Consider the following 24,745-nt stretch of genomic DNA (forward strand, 5'->3'; position numbering starts at 1 on the left):
ACAATATAAAGGATCAGTTGTAATATGTTAAAAAACATGAGTAAAATAGATTAATTTAAATTTGTTTAATGTAATAGTAGCATAATAGATGCAGAGTACAGCAAGAATTTTACTTTGTTGTAAAAAGTGTTAAACTCTAAGCAACCACAACTCAACTGACAGCAATATCATTCCACTCCATAGTTCACAACATAATAAATGCATTGCTCAGATATTTATTGGCTGCTATGTCACATAATGTGAGAAACTTGAAATTGCTGTCTTTCCTATAAATGTATGCATCAAAACTTAGTTTCTGGAGGTCATTCTTAATTATTGCTTGAGTTGGCTACAGATACTATTGTAAGACATTTGCATTAAATTGAACTATGATTTATGTTTAGTGAAATGGTTTAGCATAACATGTTTCATTTATTTGTATTTTTACATATTTGTACTTTCAGCATTATATTAACTAAACAGAGATCACTAAGCTTTGTAGAAATTAACTTTTTTTTTTTTTTTTCTTTCTTTTTCAGTAAGAAGATTCAAAATATTCAAACCATGATTGACTGGAGAGGTTGGGTTGACTATATTGCTAGATGGGCAGCAGAAAATCCATGGGAATTCATTTACTATGTTCTGTTGGGTTTATCTCCCTTTTTCATGGCAAGTGCAATCCTTTCTTGGAAGCTAGCCAAACATATAGAAGCAGAAGAAAAAAAGAAAAAACAAAAATCTAGGAGGAATGCAAATATTGCAGACACTCGGAGAACAAAGAGTGACTGAGAACAGTGTAAGAGTGCTTTATCACAAACTGAATTGTTATCTTAAATACACTCTTCACATAAATGAATCACAAGGTGATAAGAGCTATGGCTGATATGAGAAGCATAACTAGTCTTTGATACCCATTAAAAACATTCCTTTGAACTTACTGTACAGATGTGGCTTTAAATGTAATGTGTAGTCTGTATTTGGGAAGAAAAAACAAAGAAATGTGACTTATACTGCTGATTGTTTAATTTTTACAAAATAAATAATTGTTACTTCTTGTTTGGTGGTATTCCAGGTTCTTTTTCATATTCATCATATGTTGGAAATGCTAAAAGTGAAAAAAAAAAAAAAACTTGGAATCTCAATATACTTCTAAGTTATCAATGATTAATGTTATAGCATCTTTCAAGAGGACTACCAGCAGAAATTTCTGATATCACTGCTAAAAGGCATTTCTAAAGTAAATAACCATAAAGATACTTCACATTATATTCTTTTTAATTTAAATTAGCCATAGATCTTGAGTGCTTACACTAAAAACCAAAGTTTAAAATTTTAAACTAGTGCTCTGATTTAAGTTAATGACAGTTTAGAAACTGGTATCTAAATTTGAATATTCTATTTCTATATAAAATAAATGCATTAGTATTTTTTTGTAAATAGGTATGGTATTAAACTGAGTTTAAGGTCATATTGGCATTTGTAATTTGATCAGTACAACTATTAAAAAAAAAAAAGTTAATGGATTTGTCCCAAACTTATACTGTGACCTTGTTAATTCATTGGTACCATTCATTTAGGTTTCAAGCTTGCAATTTGGAGTTTTTTGGCAGAATGAGATTAGATAGAATTTGGCATGCTATATGCATTCACAAATCCACAGCCAATTTTACCTGTTTGTGGCATACAAGTGCAATTTATATATCACAGTTTGTATAAGAGTTAAGGTGGTTAGGCTTTGGAGGTATATATGTAGGATGTATCATAACATGTGGGACCTACTTCAGGGATGGATTTAGGACTTTAAAAATAAATAAATCATGTCAGCATAGGTCTGATTTTGCCTTGTTTCCAAAGTACAGCTATTTTTTGTGTTCTAGAAATTCTTTCCAAAAACTTGAGTTAGCATAGCTGGCCTCATTCAACTGTTTACAAACAATGCTCTATCTCATGGAGGGCCTTGCTGATAGTTATGTAAACAATATCCCAGTGTTCTTTGAGTGATTTCAGTTAGTTCCACTGATACAGACACTATTTGGAGCTTATTATTAACATTTTAATACCGTACATTTGCTGTGATAATGGAGGCTTATTCAAATTGAGAGATGTCAGACATGCATCTCATGTATGGACTTGCTTGGCACAATGTAGCTGAGGAAAGACATCTACATGCAGAACTTCCCTAATTATTCTGTGCCAAATAAGACCTTTCAGATGGTGGTAGACCCATCAGCACCAGAACAGCAAATCCGACACACACCTGGAACTTTTGAGTGGGCGAGGAAATCTATAATGAGGCGTTTGCAGGGGCTTACATTCAGGTGCAGAGTGATCATTTACTGGAAATGTAAGCAGACAGTTGCTGGAACACAAAAATAGCTGTAACTGAGAAACAAGGTAAAATCAGACCTAACATGAATTTTTTTTATTATTGTTTTCTTTGAAGTGGGTCCCACAGCTTATGACACCCCAGTAGATAGTTTATATGAAAAGTTACTAAAACCTAATTTGCAGACCTGTTTACATATACACTCCGTACTGCCAAAAATAATGACACCCTGGAATTTAAGAGAAATGAACTACATCCACAAATCAGGAATAGAATATAAAAGTAACTGTATCCACATTAGAGGTAACCAGATCAACAAAATTCAATAGATGGATTGAGCTTAATGACTTCCAATAAAGAGTCAAATAAGATTTATTAGTTAAGAGGAAGTGATATTATGACCAGGAAACATTTGGGTAGACTGCAAAAATTAAAGGCAAGAGGCAGACCAGTCCTCATGTCATACTATCAACCAAGTAGAAGGAAGGCCACAGGAACTGGCATTAGTAAAGGGCAATATGTGGGGAGCTGCAACACACAGTGCACTGCCAAACTTGCCTGGTACACAACCCAATTTGTAACTAATTCTTGGAATGTTGGAACACTTTATTATGGAATGACAAATCACATGGGAAAACAAAGATTAAAATGTATAAATGCATTACTTTGACCCATATCATCAGATAAACACAGATCTCTATTACTCTTCTTCCCCTATCAGTTTCCCCAAACCCTTAAGGTATTCTCAATGATACTGGCAAAAATCCTTGTAGACCTTTGTTCAAATGAATACAATCTCTACAAAACAGATTCCTTCCACCTACAAATGTGGGCTATGCTAATAAAAATTTCCCCCCTAGAGTCTTGCACAGTCTCAAGTCTTGAGTTAATCCATAAGGCTTTCAGCATATAATCCCTCCTAGTGTGCCTGGGCAAAAATGCAGACATACACATTTTGACTAACTCACAGCATTTTTTTAACATGGTCCTATATTTATCCAACAAATTGTCACGTTGTGTTCATATAGTATTGTTAGTCTCCACATGAATAATAATGCTCTCCCTACCTCTTAAAATCTCACAATCTGTTGGTAAAATCACCAATTGTTGCTCCTGGCAAACACAAAAGGGTCCACCTATCTTTATTGCAAAAAGATGCTACCCATTCCCTGATAATAGAATCTCCCAATAAAACTAAATCTCATTCAAATCAGAACAGTATGCTCTTGATTATTCTTTTCTGAGACCTGAATCAGGGGTGGTAGTAGTAGTAGCAGCACTATTTGTATACAATGACAAATAGTGCAAGAAAGCAAGCTTATATAGCATCAGCTAAAAAAAAAACACCTATACAGTTTACCAATCCCTTCCCTCCAACAATTTGTCTAATTCTTTCTTGAATTTATTCAACCCATCCACTTCCACAACAACAGATGGAAGCCTGTTCTAATAATCAACCATCCACTGGCTGAAGGAAAACTTCCACACATCAATCCTACAACCATCCTTTCTCAACTTGAATTTATATCACCTCGTGTGTGTAGTATCAGCAAATGAAAGAATGCCATTAACATTCACCTTACTCCATACATTCAAGGCTTTAAACACTTCAGTTTAAAGTGAGGCCTTCTTCCTAAAGTGAGGCCTCCAGACCTGTATACAGTGCTCAAGATGCAGCCTAACCATGGCTTTATACAAAGGGATAATCACCTTATCCCTGCTAGCAAAGTTTTTCTATATCAATACCCTGTGAGTTGTCCTCGTAGCATGTCTGCATTGCACAGAGAATTTAATGCCTGACTGCACAATTACCCTCAGATCTCTTTCATTCTCCACTACCCGAGTGTAGTACCACACAGTTGATAAGTCACTCTGGGGTTACTGCTGCCCATATGCAGTACCTTGCATTCGTCAATGTTAAACTTCAACTGCCATTTCTCAGCCCACTGACCCAATTTTCTAAGATCTTTAACCATCCTGCCAACCTTTATATCATCTGAAAACTTAGACATTAAGCCTGATATACCTTCATCAATATTATTGATGAATATTGAAAACAACAATGGGCCCAGCACTGAACCTTGGGGAACTCCACTGATAACATTAGTCCACAAAGAACACTGCTCACTGATAACTACTCTGTCTTCTTCTCACTGATAACTACTCTGTCTTCTTCCACTTAACCATCCCTTTATCCATAGCAGTAACTTGCCCTTAATGCCACATTGTTCCAGTTTGTACAGCAGTCTTATGTGCAACAGTATCAAAAGCCTTCCTGAAATCCAAGTATATGATGTCAAAATTATTTTTTTGCATCCAGTTCCTTGGTCACGGCATCGTAGTAACCTATCAGATTGGTTAGACAAGACTTTACTTGGCTGGTCACAAGATACTTGAGTCACATTTGTTTCTAGGGCAAGCAGCCATTTCTTCAGTGACTCAAATTCTAGTAATGCATCAAGTTTTAATTTGAGAATCACCAATCAGTATACTACTTACATCAGGTGCAAAGAAATGAATCATCAGTTGAGCATGATTTTTCTACCAGACCAACCTTCAAATACATGCAACAGGGTATGCAAACAACAAATTCGTGACTTACACTGGAAATGCCCACAGGAATTTCTGTCTGAGTCATGATGCCCTTGGACGATGTATTGAAAGAGGATTGTATAACAACCATTATTTAGATAAAATCTGAGCTTAAAGATTACAAAATTTAAATTTACAATATACAGTAAACCCCCGCTATTCGCGGTATCTGTATTCGCGGTCGCTGATTTAATATAAAATGAAACCTAAAAAATGTGAATTTTAAAGTGCCATGAACATTTTCTGCCGTAGAAAAACGTGGGCGTAGCTAAAATTATCTTTCCTGGTCAAAACAGCGCTCAGTTGGGTGACAAAATCGCAAGCGTGGATGTTTCTCGCTAATCCTTGTTCAGTATGTTATGCACTTGTCATCGTTTGCTTTTAATTTATATGCTTACAAAAGTGATAAATCTACTGTTTTGCAGTGCAAAACAGACTTTTTCGAGTGTGTTAACAGAAGAAAGTGACTTTATATGGACAAGTTCTTTCTAACCCGTACAAAAATATGGCTACGAATAACAAGAGAAATGTGAAAAGATCAAAGGCGATGACATTAGCGAATAAAATTGAGTTATTAGACAAAATTTCTAATGGTGAAAGTGTCTCCTCAGTGGCAAAACATTATAAAATCAATGAGTCAACGGTAAGATCAATCAAAAAATGGGAAGAAAAAATCCACCGTAGTGTCCATGAAAATGCGCTAATTGCTTCAAAAGTTTGCTCTGTAACTCGTGATGTTAAATTAGAAAAAATGAAAAAAGCTTTAAATCTGTGGATAGAAGACCGAATTCAAACTATAATTCCGTTAAGTTCACTTTTTCCTCGTGAAAAGGCAAAACTGCTTTATCAACGCTTTAGCGAAACTGGTGATAGCACTGGCGGGATAAGTTTTTTAGCTAGCAAAGACGCTGGTTTGAAAGATTTGTTTGAAATTTCTAATAAATATTACATTTAATATTAAATTGTTTCTTATTTTCATTTCGATGCCATATGCTTGCATTTCACTATGTACATAGTCATATTATGAAGGTACATATAATACATACATAGACAAAATTTTAGACTAGTTTTTCTTATATATTTCATACTTTGGAACAGAACCCCTTTATTACTATGGGAGCCATAACTCAGTACTCACGTTTTCGGTATTCGCGGCATTTCTCAGGAACATAACCCCCGCGAATAGCGAGGGTTTACTGTATCATAGAATATAAATTAACAAAGTATTAGAAATTAAACTGTTACCAATACTTTATCCACTAGTGAAATTAAAATTAAGCTACCAAAGTTACTAGAAAGAATTTAACTTAGCAGAAATACTTTAAAAAGTTAAGGGTTATATTCACAAAATCTTGTAGAAATTAATTTCACAAAATTACTAAATAAAATTTAAAATATTACTGAAATAAGATTTTAAAATTATAGAAATTAAATTTCAACAAATTTTAAACAAAACAATGTTGTCTACCAGTCGCCTGATATTAATCCCCTTCATTTAGGCAGCTGCAGACAACTTAAAGCACATCTGCTCTCTTCGACCACCTACAGTAGAATGATATAAACTTATCCCTTATGTATACACAACTGTATTCACAAAAGGGTTAATATAGCTTATCTATGAATGCTATGCATTTAAATTTTCAAATATTTTATTACCTGATGAATGCTTTTCAGTATCAGTTTCCTCCTTTGTTTCTTTTATCTCCTGAAAGCAACAGAAAATTAATCTAGTTTTACTTCTTAAAAAACAACTAAACTTTTACAATAGTGCTGTAGCCAGAGACTTCAAAAAGATAAGGAGAGGAGTATAAAAAAAATACACAATCCAACTTCTGTACATAGCTAACAGAATGTTAATGCTGTGGTAGAGTTATTTGGAAGAATTTTCTATTGACTATATTAACAATTAAAAAATTCAAAAGTTGTTTTTGAAACAAGAACTTGCCACATGCTATGATACATCTACCATGCATTTGTCCATGGTAGATGTAGCATTGTTTTATTTCTTTGAACCTCCATTAACCACATATCTTACTTCAGCAAGTTACTGGAAGAGTTTATGTATCAGGAGTAATTGTCAAGTGTTCTTTCGACAGGATAGGAACCCAGCTCATCAGTGTATACGAATTCCTCAATTAAGTTTGAGACAAGTGGATTAAATGTGGTTCATAAATTTTTCTGGGTAATCCCAAAACTTAGATTTGCAATCTGCCATTAAGGGACAATGCACTTAGTTCTCACACCATGCATGGAGGCATATAATTGTGATTTATGAAAATGGTGTTGCATGCAAATACCCTGGATAAGTTCTGGATTGGTCTTAGCTGTTATCTTGTTGTTTATCCCCAGGAATTATTCCAATCCCTACTTTTTTTGCACACCAAAAAATACAGGGATAAGTTACAATTAAAGTTAATCTGGGGTTGAAATTTTATATTGATGAGCCAGTTTACACATGTATGAGAGGAGGAAGTCCTTACTACCAATGACTGTAAATGGATGGGAAAAAGGTAGTTGTTTTATTTGTTTAATCACAAGTTTTAGAATTCGAATTAAAATAAGTTAGGTGACAGCATTGCATTACATTACAAATAAAATAACACACCTCAAAGTGGCTAAAATCTTCTATAGTATACTTGAGAGGTGTTCATCAAACTTTACCACATCACGTTCAAGTGGTGGGCAACTATGAAGAGAGCACTGTGGAGTAGTACTTAACCCAGGAGTGGTGGAGCAAATTTTATAACATGGTAGCACAGCACCTGACAGGTGCCAAGTTTTTTTTTAATTTCTGGAAAAAACTTTTCGGTGTTTTTGGATTATGCCAATACTTCATCTTTTCTTAAGATTGCAATACTTATTGCATTATCGAATCTAAATTTCTAAAATGACCAGTCTTATACCACATGAATATTATGATAGTTTATTTATCTATTAACTAAATCACTATGCATTAAGGCAGTGGTTTTCAACCGGGGTGCCACAACAACATTCCAGGGGTGCCACGTAATTTGCGTTTAAGTTACTTAAACTTATTATTTTTTAATTTATATGTTAATTTCATTATAAAAAAGTGTACAGTATCTTTTTAATTTTGTTGATCTATAATTGATGTTTACTTAATACCTCTGTATAAAGAATAAAATTATATACTGTATATATATGAAATGTAATTTTTATAATTATATTATTATTGTAAAATATCATATAACATATATATATATTTTACACACACACACAGAATCGGATCTCACAGGGAGAAAATTGAGTAGGGGGTGCCGCAAAATAAAATAAGTTACTTAGGGGTGCCATTATTAAAAAAAAGGTTGAAAACCACTGCCTGCATTAAGGTTCAGGAACCTTGCCAGAACCCATCTTCAGACCATACATAGGCTGTTGTCAGCCTCCTGCTTGCTGAATGTCCCAATTCCAACTGCATGTTCTGTCATGTTCTTAATTCCAAATGCACATTCGAATGTGTAGTCAGAATTGAGATATTCAGCAAGTAGGAGGCTGACAACAGCCTGTATATGATCTGAGGATGGGTTCCAGCAAGGTTTTTTACTGTATAATGATTTCGTTAATAGCTAAATAAACTATCTCAATATTTACATAATGTAATACATTATAGAAATTTAGATTCCATGGAAAACTACCACATAATGTCTTTCTCCAACTATATTATTGCATTATCTTTTTATTTTTAATAAAAAATTTTTTATAAAACAGTTTTTTTTTTTATTTTTACCACTTCAAAAAAAAAATTATTTCTTCTGAAAATTAAGTATCAAGCAAAAAATAGACTTGAATCTATTCTGATACATTTTTCAGTTGAAAAATGCTTCAGAATGTGCATGTTTAATATTCCATGAATATTAAACATGCACATTCCCATATATTTCTGCTTATTATATATATATATATACAGGGTGATTCACTACCAGTGCGACAAACTTGCAGGAGGTGTAGGGGGGGGCACAAAGACGAATTGGAATCACATAGCATTGCAGGGTCCGAAATGCCTTCGTCACGTGGTAGAGGACGTTGAACGGGAGGTCGCGTGAACAGCGATCCCGCTGGAAGTCAGCATTTGAAAACCGTTTCTGTTGAAGAAACCAAGTAGCAAAAGTCCTCCGGAGTGGATAATCCGCAGGCTCCAATGATTGGACGCGTTGCAGATGGTATGAACTCATTTGGTTTGTTGACAGTAATCTTCCATACAGTGGATTGGGAAATACCCAATTGTTGGCCTATCGCTTGAGTACTCGTATTCTGATTGCCTTCTGCAAGACGTAGGACATTCTCCTCATCGTCTGGCATCCTCGTCGTTCGCTCTCGATTCATGGTACCTCTCGTGAAACAACCAGTCTCACGTAACCTTCTGTGCACACGTGTGAAAATCGTATGATGAGGAGCACGCCTGTGTGGGAAACATTCCTGGTACAAGCGCAGAGCGGCGCGCCCGTTACAGTCCGCAGCTCCATACGCGAGGTGCATGTCAGCCAGTTCGTTTGAATACTCATCCATCCTACTGCCTCAGGAACCGGTTCGCAAATGCTGACTTACAGCGGGATCACTGTTCACGCGACCTCCCGTTCAATGTCCTCTACCGCATGACGAAGGCATTTCGGACCCTGCAATGCTATGTGATTCCGATTCGTCTTTGTGCCCCCTACACCTCCTGCAAGTTTGTCGCACTGTATATACAAATACTTCTAAAAATTAAAAAAATATGTACATATCAGATACTATTCTAGACTTCATATTTCTTCAAAGTTTTATTTAAAATTTGGCTGCTTCATAATGCTCATTTGTGATACCTACTTATCTTGCTTCCCACAGAGTAGCATTCATCTTGAATAATTACTGTGTTGCATTTCTGCATCTCTACTATGTGAAAACAACTCTTGTGTGACCATAGATGTTTATTTAAGATGTGAAAGTCAAAACGCAATAAACCTTGAATGTTAAACAAATGCAGAATTCAAAAGCAAAGTCAGTTCCCACAATATTATTCACACAAATGGAAAAGTGTTACATAAACGGTGGTGCAGCACCCGATAGGCACTTGAATTTAATTACTCCACAAAAATTGCAAAAAAAAAAAAAATCCAGGAACTATTGCAGTAAAACTCTGACTATATTTAGGAACCTAAAAACTATTTGGTTTTTCATCATTAATAATTTTTCGTATCCCTCCATATGTAAATGTTTACAGGCAAAGAAAAAAGTGCAATTCAATTACTGTACTGTCAAGAAAATTCATTTATAAAGAGCTTCCATATATATATATATAAATCAGCTTACATTGTAAGAAAAACAAATTGTAATATTTTTCCTGTTTTTATTTTTAATCTTTTTTGTTTCAAATATGAAAATATCAACTCAAAATAAAATTTACTTAAACATCAAAATTCACCTCCAAAATCAATATAAAATTTGCTTTCGGTGTGACACTTGAGCTTGTTTCTTTTTTCACAAATGTTGAATTCTTGTCCAAATTTTTGACAAACACACATTTCTTCCTTGACAGGAGGCAGATGATTTCTTTCTTTGCTTTTAATGTTTGTCAGATAAGAGAAAGAGCTTGTTCACTGAGATAAGAAGCTGAGAACTGGAATAAAATGTTCACTGCTTTTGTTGAAATCACAGGATATTCTTTTCTTATTAAAATCCAAAACACATCAGGTGATACCATTAAATTTTACCTTCAAAGTTTGATCACACTGTAGTTCAGTCAGTTGTTCTTCTTGTGGACCAAGTATATATTGTGAATTTGGTGAGAACTCAAAAAAGGAGTTTCTAACCCAGTCATATATTTCTGATGACAAAGAAGGAAAGTATTGGGCAAGCTTTTTTGTCAGTGATTGCAGATAATTTATAATTAATGGGATAGCTCAGCTACTAAACAGTTTGCTTCTTGAGCATTTTCACTGACAGCTACTTTCTTCTCAAAACCTTTACATTATTTGCCTTGTGAATCGAAAAGTCAATGAAAGTAATCAACTGTTTTAATTGACAAATAGCCATGATTAGTAGTGAAGTATCAATTTAACTTGGCCAGAGTCATAGCTGTGTTAGTTTTTTCCCCCATAAACAACACATATTGGAAAAGGCAATTTTCATTTCCAGTCCATGTAAAAACCTCACAAAGTAACTGTCATTGCAAAGGCAAATTTTATTTTAATATTGTTACTTTTCATCCTGCTTTACTCACTTGGCTCTGATAATTCTGATTTATTTTCACTGTCTTCTTCTACTTCACTAGCATGCCTTCTTCTCATAATCTTCATTTTTCAATCTTCAACAACCATATGAAAATACTCTTACATCGGTAGGATTTTAGATGCACAATAAAAGCCATGGTTTCGGTAAAAATGCTAATTACAGAACTTCAAAACAGCACATGACTGTAACATGCACTAAACACCACTTGTGAAATCACTTTTGAAAATAAATCAAAGCAGTTTGAGATCCACAAAGCTGAATGCTGACTCAGCTGCTCTATCATCATTCATTATAAATTTTAAATAAAAAGAATCTTTTCAAACAATCTGGTAGCAAAGAGATAGAAAAAACGACTTGAAATGCAAAAAATTCTGGGTAGAAATCAGCAGGTGAAAGGGATTCTCAGAACTAATTCTGCAGATGCAGACACCGCTTCCAGGAAGAGTATTCACCACAATTCTCTTTATTACTTGGTGGCACAGGGCTTGGCTTTCTGTCATTTCTCCCATTTCAATCCATTCCTTTTCTTCAATAATGTCTTTTCTGTTCAGCTCCTTTGTTTGGCATGTTATTTATTTCATTTTTCTGATAAACAGATTAATGAATGAATATAGAAAGGAACACCATACATTGGACTTTCTAAAATTCAGCCCACTATACTGATTGTAAGTATTTATATGGAGTTTTTAACCCTTAAAGATATCCAGTTTTTCTGTTTTAATTTTGCTATCATTGATTTTCTACGTTTTGCTATCATTGATTTGAGGTAGAAAAAGTTATGATTTTTCTACCTTTTGAAATTTTTAACTTAGTGGCAAAACATTTTCCCATCTTCTTGACACAGTAAAATCCCATTACAATTAATGCTGTTTTAAAAAAAAAATTCAGTATAATGAATGAAACAGTTAGCATTATCATTAGCAGTGGCATATGATGCAAGAAAGCAGCATCAGCAAAAAAAAAAAAAAAAAAAATTCCCATTTCACCTAACCATTCCCTCCAATAGTTTGTCTAGTTCTTCCTTGGATTTATCCAAGCTATCAACTTTCACAACAACAGATGGAAGTCTGTTCCAGCAATCAACCACCTGCTGGCTAAAGGCAAACTTCTGCACATCTATTCTGTAACCATCCTTCCTCAATTTGAATTTGTGCCTCTTCATGTATGTGTATGGTCTGAACAAAGACTCCCAACATTACTGAGCTTGCTCAATCCATTCAAAGCCTTCAACACCTCAATCAGATCACCACACAGGTGCCTAGTCTCCAATAGTTCTGCAAATTGCAGAACTAAAGCCGTTCTTAGTAACAGTGCCCCTTTGTTCCCCTCACCAATCTGTCCTTTGTACTCATTCCATTAGCTCCACATGCTGACTAAAATTAGACCTCCAGATGTGTATGCAGTACTCAAAATGGAGCCTGACCATTGCCTTATACAATGGTATAATCACCTCCTTATCCTTGCTATCAAAATTCCTATATAACATTGATCTTTTGGGCTGTCCTGGCTGCATCTCTGCACTGCTCAGAGAACTTCATATCTGACTGCACAATTACCCCCAGGTCTTTTTTATTTTCCACTACCCTGAGCATAGTATATCACACAGGACCATGCCGAGCCATTTTAGTACCTGAGGCAAGACAACGTTGCCATCATTAACAATAATGATGGCAACGTTGACAATTATTTAATCTTTCTTTTGGTGCCTCTTTCAGCTTTTCACGTGAGGGTGAGCTTCATTCGTCTCAGCACGGCTCTGGTATCACACAATTGGTACGTTACTCTGGGGTTACTGCTACCCATATGCAGAACTTTAAATTTGTCACTGTTAAAATTCAGTTGCCATTTCTCAGTCCACCTGTCTAACTTTTCTAGATCCTGTTGCCGTAGCATACTGTCATTGACCACCCAGCCAACCTTTGTATCATCGGCAAACTTGGACATTAAGCCTGATATGCCTTCATCAATATCATTAATAAATACAGAAAACAACAATCGGCCCAACATCAAACTCTTGGGGACTCCACTAACAACATTAGTCCATGAAGAGCAGTATCCACTGATTACCACTTTGTCTTCTCTCACTCAACCTGCAACCTGCCCTTGATACCACACTGCTCCAATTTGTACAGCAGTCTTTTATCTGCAATAGTATCAAAAGCAGTATCAAAAATTCTCACAAAAAATTCAGTATAATAAATGAAACAGTTCTCACAAACAACTTGGTATGGATTAGTTTCCAAGTCCAGATATGAATAAAATGCACTGATTTACCTGAAAAACAGTCAAACAAAAAAACTTTTCAAACACCCTGTATATATTTTTGGCCCGAATAATGCTTCTAACATGGGAAAGGAACTTGTGTCCCATATTCAGGCTGACCACAAAACAAGAATTAAAAAGAACCTCTCAAGTTGGAATATCATATGGTAGCTACCATGCCACCATAACTAATATTTAAATGTTATGCAACAGTACAGTGGACCCCCCGCTTTACAATATTAATCCGTTCCAGGGACACCATCGTATCGTGAAAATATCGTAATGTGAACCCAATAACACAGTGTTTTTTGGTAATTTGTTCCAAGATTCCCCGGAAATTGGAAATTTCACTATATAACTAAGTTACTTATCTCTCTAAAAGGTGATTTTTATAATGGAAATTGAAATTATACATATTGATTAAAACTAATATATTGATTAAAGCACAACACAAAAAAATCACTTCAATTAAAGGATGCAAAAACAAAATACGTGTCCACCATGTTTACAAACACTGCTATTGGTTCAGAGGAAGGATGATGTGGTTGTGGAAGGATGATGTGGAAGGATGATGATAAGTCCATCGTAAAGTGAAATAAGTAGGCACCAGTTAACGTGATCACTTGTTAGTAGAATCAGCTGCTTTATAGAATCAAATTTCAAAAATTCAAATCATTAAAATGCTCTACACTGTCATTGTTATCATATGTTCAGTTATAAGAATCAATTCTGAATGCCTTTGTGATATTTTTCAAAAGAACATTTCTGGAGGTCACTACCATAAAACAATAAAAACAATTTGATAAAAACAATTTGCAGTTTCCAGCTTATTGTTAGTGCAATCTATTACAAATGGGTAGTAAACATGATCTTATTGCATTTGCGATAATACTGATAGCTGGAATTCTATTATTATGGTGAAATATGTTCCCCTTCCATGAAATCTTCAATCATATAAAAAACTTAAATAAATTTTCAGAATCTTCTCCTCTTCATTCCTATTTTTTAAGCTTTGTAAACTTGTTACTCTGTACCTCATTTACACATATTGTGTTAGTTGCAATTTGTGTATGCTGTGTTCTTTGTTATCGATTGCTTATCTTTTTTATTGTTTTAAATTTTACAACACAAAAAAAAAAAAAAAAAGTCAGTGAACAGAAATATCAATTAGTTAGTACGTACATATTACAGTATTAATTAAGCTATATACATAAACGTAAATTTATTTTTGTTTTGCTAACCTGTGGAAAATATTCTTCTGATTTTCACATAACACTTAATTTTGTTAATTGGTAAGATAATAGTATAAATTTGTGCTTTATACCTTTACTTTTATAGTCTGTGGATAATATTCTTCCTATTTTTGTTTATACCCGTATATAATAGAATTAAAATTCAATTCACAAATGTGATCACAATGACCACCAACACTTACTACATATCATATAGTGAACGATATTTTATTATGGAGAGTCCATCACTATATCTACGATCTAGTCATTACATCACAGCACATAAGGACTCCTTAAAATATCATCAGGAGAGTCCATCATAAAGTGATTTGATCGTACAGTGAACCAATCGTAAAGCGGGGGTCGACTATATATAATTTCATGCTGTTTATTTGTTTCCAAGTTTTAACAGCAGATTGGACAGGGATAACCATATTTCTATTTGTCCAATTTTAATGAAATGTGGAACAGCTTTACAAATATCTCTAAAAGATCCAAATTTAAAACCTCATGAAAATTCATTCAATGGGAGTTGAGTTGTTGTTGAGTAGGACAGATGGACTTTTCAAAGGACAAGATAGATGGACAGGGTCTTTCAAAAGTATATTCAAAAAAATTCTGCGATATATTCTAGAGTCAAAACTAAGAAACAAAAATGAAGGACTGTGTAGTACACTGCCAGATTCTATTACAGGGCTATAGCTGTGGAGTTTTAAATGATAAAAAATAATACAAATAAATAGACATGTACCTAGTATAAACAAGCATTTTACCGGGCACACATGTCTGCTTATCCTTATTTGTTCTTTTAATTTTTTTATTATTTTTTACCATTCAAAATTCCATAGCCATTTCTTTACAAATGCTAATAATAAGTTGATAATAATGACAAATCTGCAAAAATGAACTTTGCAATCATTCATAACTGGACACATGTTTATAATTTTTTAAAATTATTATTTTGGGTCACACAATGTCTCAAAATTTTTTGCACATCATTTTGAAACATCCTATATACAGGGAGTTCTCGACTTTACAAGTTAATTCGTTCCTAGCGCACGCTTGTAAAGCGAAAATTCTTAAAGCGGGAATTTATTTCCCATAGACTTACTTAATGTTAAAAATAGGGGTTACGTTCTCAACAATGAAATTAGTTAGCTAATTAGTTTATGTTTAAACAATGATTGATTTATCGAAAGAAACGAAAACGTAGCCTGTAAAATCAAGCAAATTATAATAACAGAGAAATTATTTACGACTTACAAACGTTAAAGAATGTTTATTCTTCATCATCATCGACTAAATGCACACTCGATCACTCATTATTGGCTCGGCATTCATTGGTTTGTTGCACAAGGAGTCTTCTTCTTCAGAAATGTTTCAAGAGGCGTTCTGTTTCCAAGATAATCTTCTCTTTTAATTATAAATTTCACGATTGCACGCATTAGCATTTTTTAACGGCACACACAAATTGCAACTAACACGATTTGCGTGGTGTAACAAGTTTACGAAGCTTAAAAAAAAAAACGGAATGAAGAGAAGATTCTGAAAATTTATTTATGTTTTTATACGATTGAAGATTTCGGTAAAGGGGAAACACATTTCACCATAATAACGTAAAAAAAAAACCCACACAATTCCAGCTATCAGTATTTTCACAAATGCAAGAAGATCGAGTTTACTACTCGTTTATATGGCGCCTCCGTAGCCAGGTGGGAAGGAGCAGCAGTGCGTAGCACACGCTTCTTGATTAGACCGGGGTTCGAGCCCGTCACCACCAAATACGGAGGATGCGGAAAGGTCAGGGAATGACCACCGCATATCCCGGAGCAATATGGCCTTAGTTGCTAATGCTCCTAAAAACCAAATAACTAACTAACTAACTAACTACTCGTTTATAATGAATAGCAGTAACAGAAAAGCGTCATAAACTGGAAAGTGCAAATTGTTTTTATTGTTTTATGGTCGTGACCTCCAGAAATGTGCGTTAGAAAAATATCACAAAGGCATTTAAAATTGATTCGTATAACGGAACACACAATAATGATGAAAGTGTAGTGCATTTTAATGATTTCAATTGGTAACTAATACAATTTACAAACCACACTCATGACCTTTTATATGCCCTTAAGGTCATGCTCATGACCTTAAAAATGACATTTTTAGAGATAATTAGCTTAGTTATACAGCGAAAAGAAACAAATTACCAAAAACTATGTGCTATTGGGTTCACATTACAATATTTTAACGATATGATGGTGTCTCTGGAACTGATTAATATCAATAAGCAGGGTACACTGTATTGTATAGCTATGCACGTGGTTTGGAACGTGGTATTTATGAACGTTTAACATTCATTTTTTGCAATTAATGTTCATATTTTCGATTTTGTTGATACTTGGGGGGAAAAAACTCGTAAACCCGAAAACTCGTAAAGCGAGAACTGCCCATATACACACGGTAGGATAAAAAGTTCCAAGACTGAATTTGTTAAAAATACTTGAACATCAAATAAAAAAACCTTATTTTATTTTGAACCTACAAGTCTAGAATTTTTTACAAGTTCGATAGCATTTTGGTTGCACACATGCAAAGGTTTATTTTTATCTATTGTCAATGGTAAGTAATTCTGTACGATTGCTCTTCAAAATGTCATTTTTTGAACCAAGGTCCACAAGAGCTTGTTTTTGCTGAAGAAATTAGCCTTAGAGATTATAGAAATGATTATTGTAGCACATGATGTAAAAACTTTATCAAGAAGTATGATATCTGAATGGTACAAGTGCTACAAAGATGTTGATTCTCCTATACATGCAATATCATGATGCAGACATCATGATATTGCAGGTATGGGAGACTTCAACAACAACAATCAGCCAAAATAAGGCTTCTAACATGAGAATGGAACGTGTGCCCTACGTTAAAGCATTATTCAGGTCGATCATAAAATAAGAATTAAAAAGAGCCTCTTGAGTTGGAATATCATATGGTAGTTACCAAGCCACCATATCTAATATTTAAACATGAAATGTTATGCAGCAGCATATCATTTAACACTGTTTATTTGTTTCCAAGTTTTTAACAGCAGATTATCCAGGGAATAGCCATATTTATATTTGTCCAATTTTAATGAAATTTTAGAATGGATTTTACAAATCTTTCTAAAAGATCAAAATTTAAAATATGAAAATTTATTCACTGGGAGTTGAGTTGTTAGATGCAGTAGGACAAATGGATACGATAATAACAACAGATGCTTTATATATTTGGGAAACAGCTAAAAAGGCATAAATGCAAGAAACAATTCTTTGTTAGGTAGAATGATAAAACTAATTTTTTTAACTATATTTGTGAAGGATTGTGTAGTGCACATTATTTTTGACAATTGCTTAATTAATGTTCTGTTCTTAATATTGACAAATGTAAAATACTGCATATGGGAAGCAGTAACTCCAGAGTAATGTATCAACTGTGTGGTACTACACTGACAGGGGTAGAGAGTGAAAAGGACCTGGGGATAATTGCAGGCAGATATGAAGTTTTCTGAACAGTGCAGACGGTCTACAAGAGTACCTCATGGTGTCTTATCAATGATATACAGGAATTTTTCTAGCAAGGATAAGGATGTGATTATCCCCTTGTATAAGGAAATGGTCAGGCCACACTTGAGTACTGTATACAGGTCTGGAGGCTTCATTTTAAGAAGGATGTAGAGCTTCTAGAACGAGTACAGAGAAGGGCAACGAGATTAGTGAATGGAACACAGGGTTGCTCTTATGAAGAAAGGCTTAAGTTTTGTAAATTACAGTGTCTGGAGACTAGGCACCTGCAAGGTGATCTGATTGAGGTGTATAAAGTCTTGAATAGTTTGAGCATGCTCAATGCTGACAGGATTCTTCCTCTTGCTCAGAATAATGACTAATCTTGCTCAGAATAATCGCCTGAGAGGGCATAAATTCAAATTGAGGAAAGACAGTTGTAGGATAGATGTGCAGAAGTTTTCCGGAATAAACTTCCATCTGTCATAGAAGTTGATAGCTTCAAGGCAAAACTAGACAAACCTTTGGAGCGAGTGGATGGGTGAAATGAGAAGGAGTTTTTTTTTGGCTGATGCTATATAAGCTTGCTTTCTTGCATCTGTGCCTTTACTAATGCTAATTCCTGTCAGCATATACATACTTGATACTTGTATACATATATTTTTTTTTCACACATATATATATATATATATATATATATATATATATTATGTAAGGTAAAAGTTAGGTAAAAGTAATAAAAATAAATAAATATGGCTATGTAGCTATCATTAGAGGCAGCAAATGCACATCCTCCACATGATGCCTAATTATATCTGATAATTAAAATAAATATGATATTTAACTGGCTGATGATTTTATTTAAATATCATATTTATTTTAATTATCAGATATATATATATATATATATATTTTTTTTTTTTTTTTTTTTAAATTACAATGCACAAAACAGTAGTATGATGTAAATATTCCTGAAACTTTTTCCAGGTCAGCTGTCTGTGGAAACTGAGCCAAAACAAATCTACAAAAGGAATAACACACACCATCTAATGCTATTACAAAAATTATCATACTGTCTGCTACTAACTATCTGCTATGCAGCAGTCACAACAGTTAAAAAATGTCATTAGTGTATTGGGCTCAATGACTAGAAAAAAAAAAAAGGTTTTAATACAGCTTGCACCAAAAACACAATAAAACATAAATATTTAACTGTCTATTAGAATTACCTAAATGTGAGTTTTAGTATTCCCCAATATGTATTCACCTTTGACCCATCATTAATTTCTTCTAACTGGAAAAGTACAGCATAAAAAAATTTTACAGCACCATTCTTATAACAAAGTTTAGGTGTCCCCCACATTTCACTGTCCTGAGATGATTTAGCCATACATTAGTTGGAAAATACAGTAGAACCCGGATAAGAAGTTTTCCAAGGGACTGGAGGTTTAGAACTTTTCACGTGGGAAAACTTCTTAGAAGGGAAAAAAATGACCCAAGGGTATGAAATATTTACTACACAAATAAAAATGAAGATACACATACATAAGTTAAAGATCATTTTTAAGTACTATTTCAGAATTAATAAATATTTTATGGGAAATATTTCTAAACTCTGCCTATGGGAAATATTTTTAAACTGAGGATTTCTAATTGCTTAACATTCTGTTCATTAAACTCGTCACCAAGTTGAAAAATGAGCTCCTTTGGAGTTTCAACATACCTTATAAGGTCACAATTACAATACGACAGAGCAACAATCCACTAAGTAATTCAGAACTGTTCACAACAATCAGAACTTAACACTCAACGTGATCTACATATCCAATTATGGATATCGATGAAAACAAATTGCAATATGTCACTTCCATTATATCAAAATGTTTCAACTAAAAAGGTTTTAGCACTGAAAGCCTCAGACTATGAAAAATTCACTAATTGAACAAGTTAATTCCAAGCATCACTTTAGTTCGCAGTAAACCACTGAAGTAGCATAGTGAAATAGCATAGTTTCTGTTATATCTCATATTGTGAATGCCTTCGCAATGAGTTGCCCTGATATTGAACTACTTCGAATAAGCAATGCTTCGCCAATGGATTCTCGAATAGGCAACACTTCGCCAATGGATTCTTGGTGGATACCATCACCCCACAACCCCTGGGTAGTGATATCTGCCAAGAATAAGTAACATTAGTCTTCTCCATTGGCGAAGCGTTGCTTATTGGAGGCAGTGCAATATCAGGGCAACTCATGAAGGCATTCACAATATGAGATAAATGTATATCAAAAGCGATGCCATTTCACCTACTTACTGGTTTACTACGAACTAAAATGATGCTTGGCACTAACTTGTTCGATTACCAAATGTTTATATTGTTTAATATTAAAAATAAATAATTTCTATATTTAAAAAAAGTATTAAGTGAGAAAATGTCATTATGATAATACACCGTGTATTCTTTATCACAAACTTTTTAAGCGGAAAATTTTTTTACCCGGGAAACTTCTTATGCGAGAAAATAATACATTACAACACATAGAGTTGAAATTGGGACTTAAGAAGCCAAACCTAGTATAGGGGAAAACTTCTTATGTGGGAATTTCTTATCAAGGTTCTATTGTACAGTAATACCCCAAAGTTACGCGATAGGTGGGTCCGACGAAAATCGCTTAAGTCGAATTCGCGTAAGTCGGGGTACAACTTTGCATATAAATACATATAAATTTTGTTTAATTGGGACCAAGGACTAACAAAAACACTAGTTTAGAAGAAAAATATTAATAAAATTGCAGTTCTTCATACATATTAATACAAAATATGTATTAAAAAAATAAATGACTTACGTAAAAAAGTTATTTCGATGTCGATGGCTTCATAAAATCTAACAAATTCGTCTGACGACACAGCGCCTTCTTTTTTTCACGCAGAATTTCTTCGTAGCAAGCTAATAATTTTTTTATTCCTTGCTTTGTAGCTATAACGCATTCTTCGTTAGAGCTATGTTTTCTAAAATTTTTAAGCCCTTTACAATTGAGCCCTTTTCAATTTTCAACCTGTCAAGTTTGCAATTGTCATGTGCTTTTCGCCGTTTCTTCATTTAGGCCTGTAGCACGTGCAATATCACAGGTCTTTCATTTCGCTCAAAGCGTTTCACAATTTCATAATTTTTCTCTATCGACAGAGGCGGACTGGCCATAAGCCTTACCAGGGAAACCCCGGTGGGCCTGTGTGATTTTGGCCATAAACCATAGTATGAGGCCACTATAAATTTTCCCGGGTAAGAATTTTTGACCCAGTCCGCCTCTGTTTATCGATAATTGCTTTTCTTTTTCTCTCTGAATCTGCAGTGTCTTCACCAGTATGCTTCCTTTTCACACCTTTTAAGTATTTTACTCATTTTTAGGGAATCAAGCACAATTACAAAATGAGGAGGCACGCCTGATACGCATAAACAAAGCGGCGCGCATGTAGCAACTGAATAAACAACAAGCTAATAATTTTTCTAGGGGTTACTACCATAAAACAATAAAAATCCAGTTACGTTTCTGCTAGTGAAATCTGCTGGTAGTAAACTCGATCTAATTGAATACCGATAGCTGGAATTGTGTCGGTTTTTACGTTATTATGGTGAAATGTGTTTCCCCTTCACTGATATAAAAAACATAAATACATTTTCTGAATCTTCTCTTCATTCCTATCGTGTTGTGTTCGGTTGGGGTGATTCTGCGTTCGACTGCCATTTCTTGTAAACACAAAGGCGAATCGTGCATAAGCCAATTCGGTTCGTGTTATATTATAAGATATCGTTACCGTATTTATAAATAGTGTATGATCGAATTCATGTAGTGTAAACACACGAATTCGATACACATACAGTCGATACACATACAGACTGACACACATACAGTCAGTCCTCGTATAACACATACGAGGACTGACTGTATACTGCTCGACCGGCGCGGTCCATTTCTCTCGTGAAAATGATGTAATTTCCGACAAAAGTTGAGCACGAATTCGAACGCACACATATAAATACGACAGTTGGAATACAAATTCTTGTATATGTGTGTGTGCAGCTCATGCGCAGCAAAGTTGAATTTTGTTCATCTTTCGCTCTCATTCTCCGCCGTCGCACCGTATATCGATAACATATGAAAAACGACCTTGAAGATAGTGGGCGGCAGTGTTGCCAAACGAAAAAATCAAGAACCGCGTAACTCCGAGTTCATGTAAGTCGGGGTAGCGTAAGTCGGGGTATTACTGTATATGTTTTTTATATTTTTGGGATAACAAGACATTAGCAATGTTTTTAATAATGTTTTTTGATTTTATTATACAATACTAGCAGTACCCACTGCAAAAATTTCGCAATTTATAGCAGAGTTTTTCTCTAGCTATCCTAAAGAAATGTAGTCCATGTTTTGTTGTTTTTGTCTGATATTTTCCCGAAAATTTATCGACAATTCGTTGTCATCTCTATAAAATACTACTGAAAAGGGCAGAATATTAAAAAGTACACTGAAAACTCACCTTTCACTAAAAACTTGGTCAAACTTTCATTATTAGTGTTTCATTTCTTTTGTTTTCTGCAGATCCTTCTACTGTACAGTACCTCTTCACTATCCAGCAAATATCAGCCCTGATATTTGCCCCAACTTCTTGAAGTTCGTCAACATATTTTCAACTGTAGTCTGATAGTCTGGATTTTTATTGTTCTCTAAAAAATTCTCAACCACAGACCTGAAACTAATGCATACCTGAATTTATCTTTTAAATTTTGTTCCCTCATTAGTGTGCAAATATAGTTTTTTCTAGCTGTTCTAAAGAAATGTAGTAAGTGTTTTGTTGTAAGCAGGTAAGCCAGAACGTGTTGAATCCTTTGTCATTTCTTGTATCTGAGGAAACATACATTTTCTTTGATTTCACCATTTCAGACCAATCCTGAATACATTTACAGAAACATGAAAAGGCAACTATCTTCTTTGCCGCAAGATACGTTCAACACAAACGATCATAGTAACAAGGCGACAGACATGTCTTCCTGACCGTGACATAATTCTAAATCCTTAAATTATTACTCACCTTAAAAAACAAATAAACTCTAAGTTGATAACAAAAATTGATAACTTCTGAACGTTTTAAACGTAACGAGTGGCAATCAATGAATGAGCTCACATGCACAATGTGGGGGGATGTATAGTGAACGAACAGTCAATAGAATCCTTTAGTTCTTTCTTTTAAGGTAAGTAATTTCGCAATTGGTAGCAGAGTTTTATTATTATTATTATTTATTATTTTTTGGAACAAAGGACACGATTGTGCAAATTGTTAATCAGAAAAAAATGCCTTATCAACTTAGACAACTGTTTGTTTAATAGTGAGCATCTTACTGTGGCTCCATCTATGAAGTGAATGTTGAAATATTTTCGTTTGTACTACAAAACTGGCCCGTTCCGTAAAATAAAACTATTTGGAATTTTTAAATTTTAACAACTTTGTGCACACCTAGGAAGAAATAGCTTCAATTTGAGCCCACTTCCAGCCCGATTGGTTAAGGCTATCGTTCACACTGACTGTTGAAAGAAAACACCTTCCGTATTATTATACAATATAACGTTAAAATTAAGAATAAAATTAGTTTCCCATTTTAAACTATTTTGTGCTTTTTTTTTTCCAAAAAAAAAAAAAAAAAAAAAACGATGATTAGTGAAGGGCACCATGCATCTGCTGTTAGTTTTTTTTTTTTTTTAAAGGTTGAAGTTTCATACCCAAGCTTCGTTTATAAAGAAAAACCCTTTGTTTCCCTTCCAAAGAAAGTTTATTTTCTATACTGTTAATAAGAAATTACAAGGAAATTACAAACAAACTTGCTGACTGAAACTGACATGTAATGCACAACCACTGGATGAGCAACCTGAGTTAACAAAGGTAATATAAATTTTAGCATCTGAACACACAAATTTTTATAATCCAAAATTTTTCCTGGTTCACTTCTATGTTAACTCTGTGAATATAAGATCAGAAATAATTAAATCTGTCAACTAGGAGGGAGGCAATGATTGCTGTTTCAAATTCTGTCTCAAGCAAGGATTGCATGATCTTTTCTCACATAGAAAAGTTCAAATTATTCATATTATACATGCAATTTGCAGGCATAATATATGCAGGCATAATGCCTAAGTGATATCCAAGTTGACATTGTGATGGGAGCCTTATTTGTCTTAGTGTAGTTAAAACAATCTCATTCACCCAATGATACCCCCCCCCACACAGAAACTTACCTTTTCCTTTTCTTCTAGTTCTTTTGCTCTTTCTTTCTTTATGAGCATTATTTCATAATTTCTTTCAACTTCCTATAGAAAGTAAAAATGAAACTATATCTCAATAAAAACTACATCATTAAAACATTGTAATTTATTTCAGAGGATAATAGTGAATGAAGTTAATAACAAAAATAACTAATACTCTACCCATGCATTTCCCATCCAAATGTACAACAGCATTCTTATCAAGAATGCTGTTGTACATGTGAAAATAAATTGTGGGTGTCAAACTATCTACAAATATTACCTTGGCAGCTAGTTT

At 34.1% G+C, this 24,745-nt stretch overlaps 1 protein-coding gene across 1 annotated transcript in view; it reads right to left on the bottom strand.

Moving 5' to 3' along the window:
* Positions 1-978: 978 nt before the first annotated feature.
* Positions 979-24,745, bottom strand: part of LOC150086059 (NADH dehydrogenase [ubiquinone] 1 alpha subcomplex assembly factor 2) — a 56,638-nt gene continuing 32,871 nt past the window's right edge. The window contains exons 4-6 of the mRNA XM_090373679.1: positions 24,442-24,513; positions 6,554-6,602; positions 979-1,084 (exon numbers count right to left, since the gene is read on the bottom strand). Of these exons, the coding sequence (XP_090229805.1) occupies positions 1,026-1,084; positions 6,554-6,602; positions 24,442-24,513 (180 nt within the window). The 3' untranslated portion in view covers positions 979-1,025. The remainder of the gene's footprint in view (positions 1,085-6,553; positions 6,603-24,441; positions 24,514-24,745) is intronic.

The sequence above is a fragment of the Mastigoproctus giganteus genome, chromosome 5 (assembly GCF_048544385.1).
Source record: "Mastigoproctus giganteus isolate SK-2022 chromosome 5, ASM4854438v1, whole genome shotgun sequence".
NCBI classification, from domain to species: domain Eukaryota; kingdom Metazoa; phylum Arthropoda; class Arachnida; order Uropygi; family Thelyphonidae; genus Mastigoproctus; species Mastigoproctus giganteus.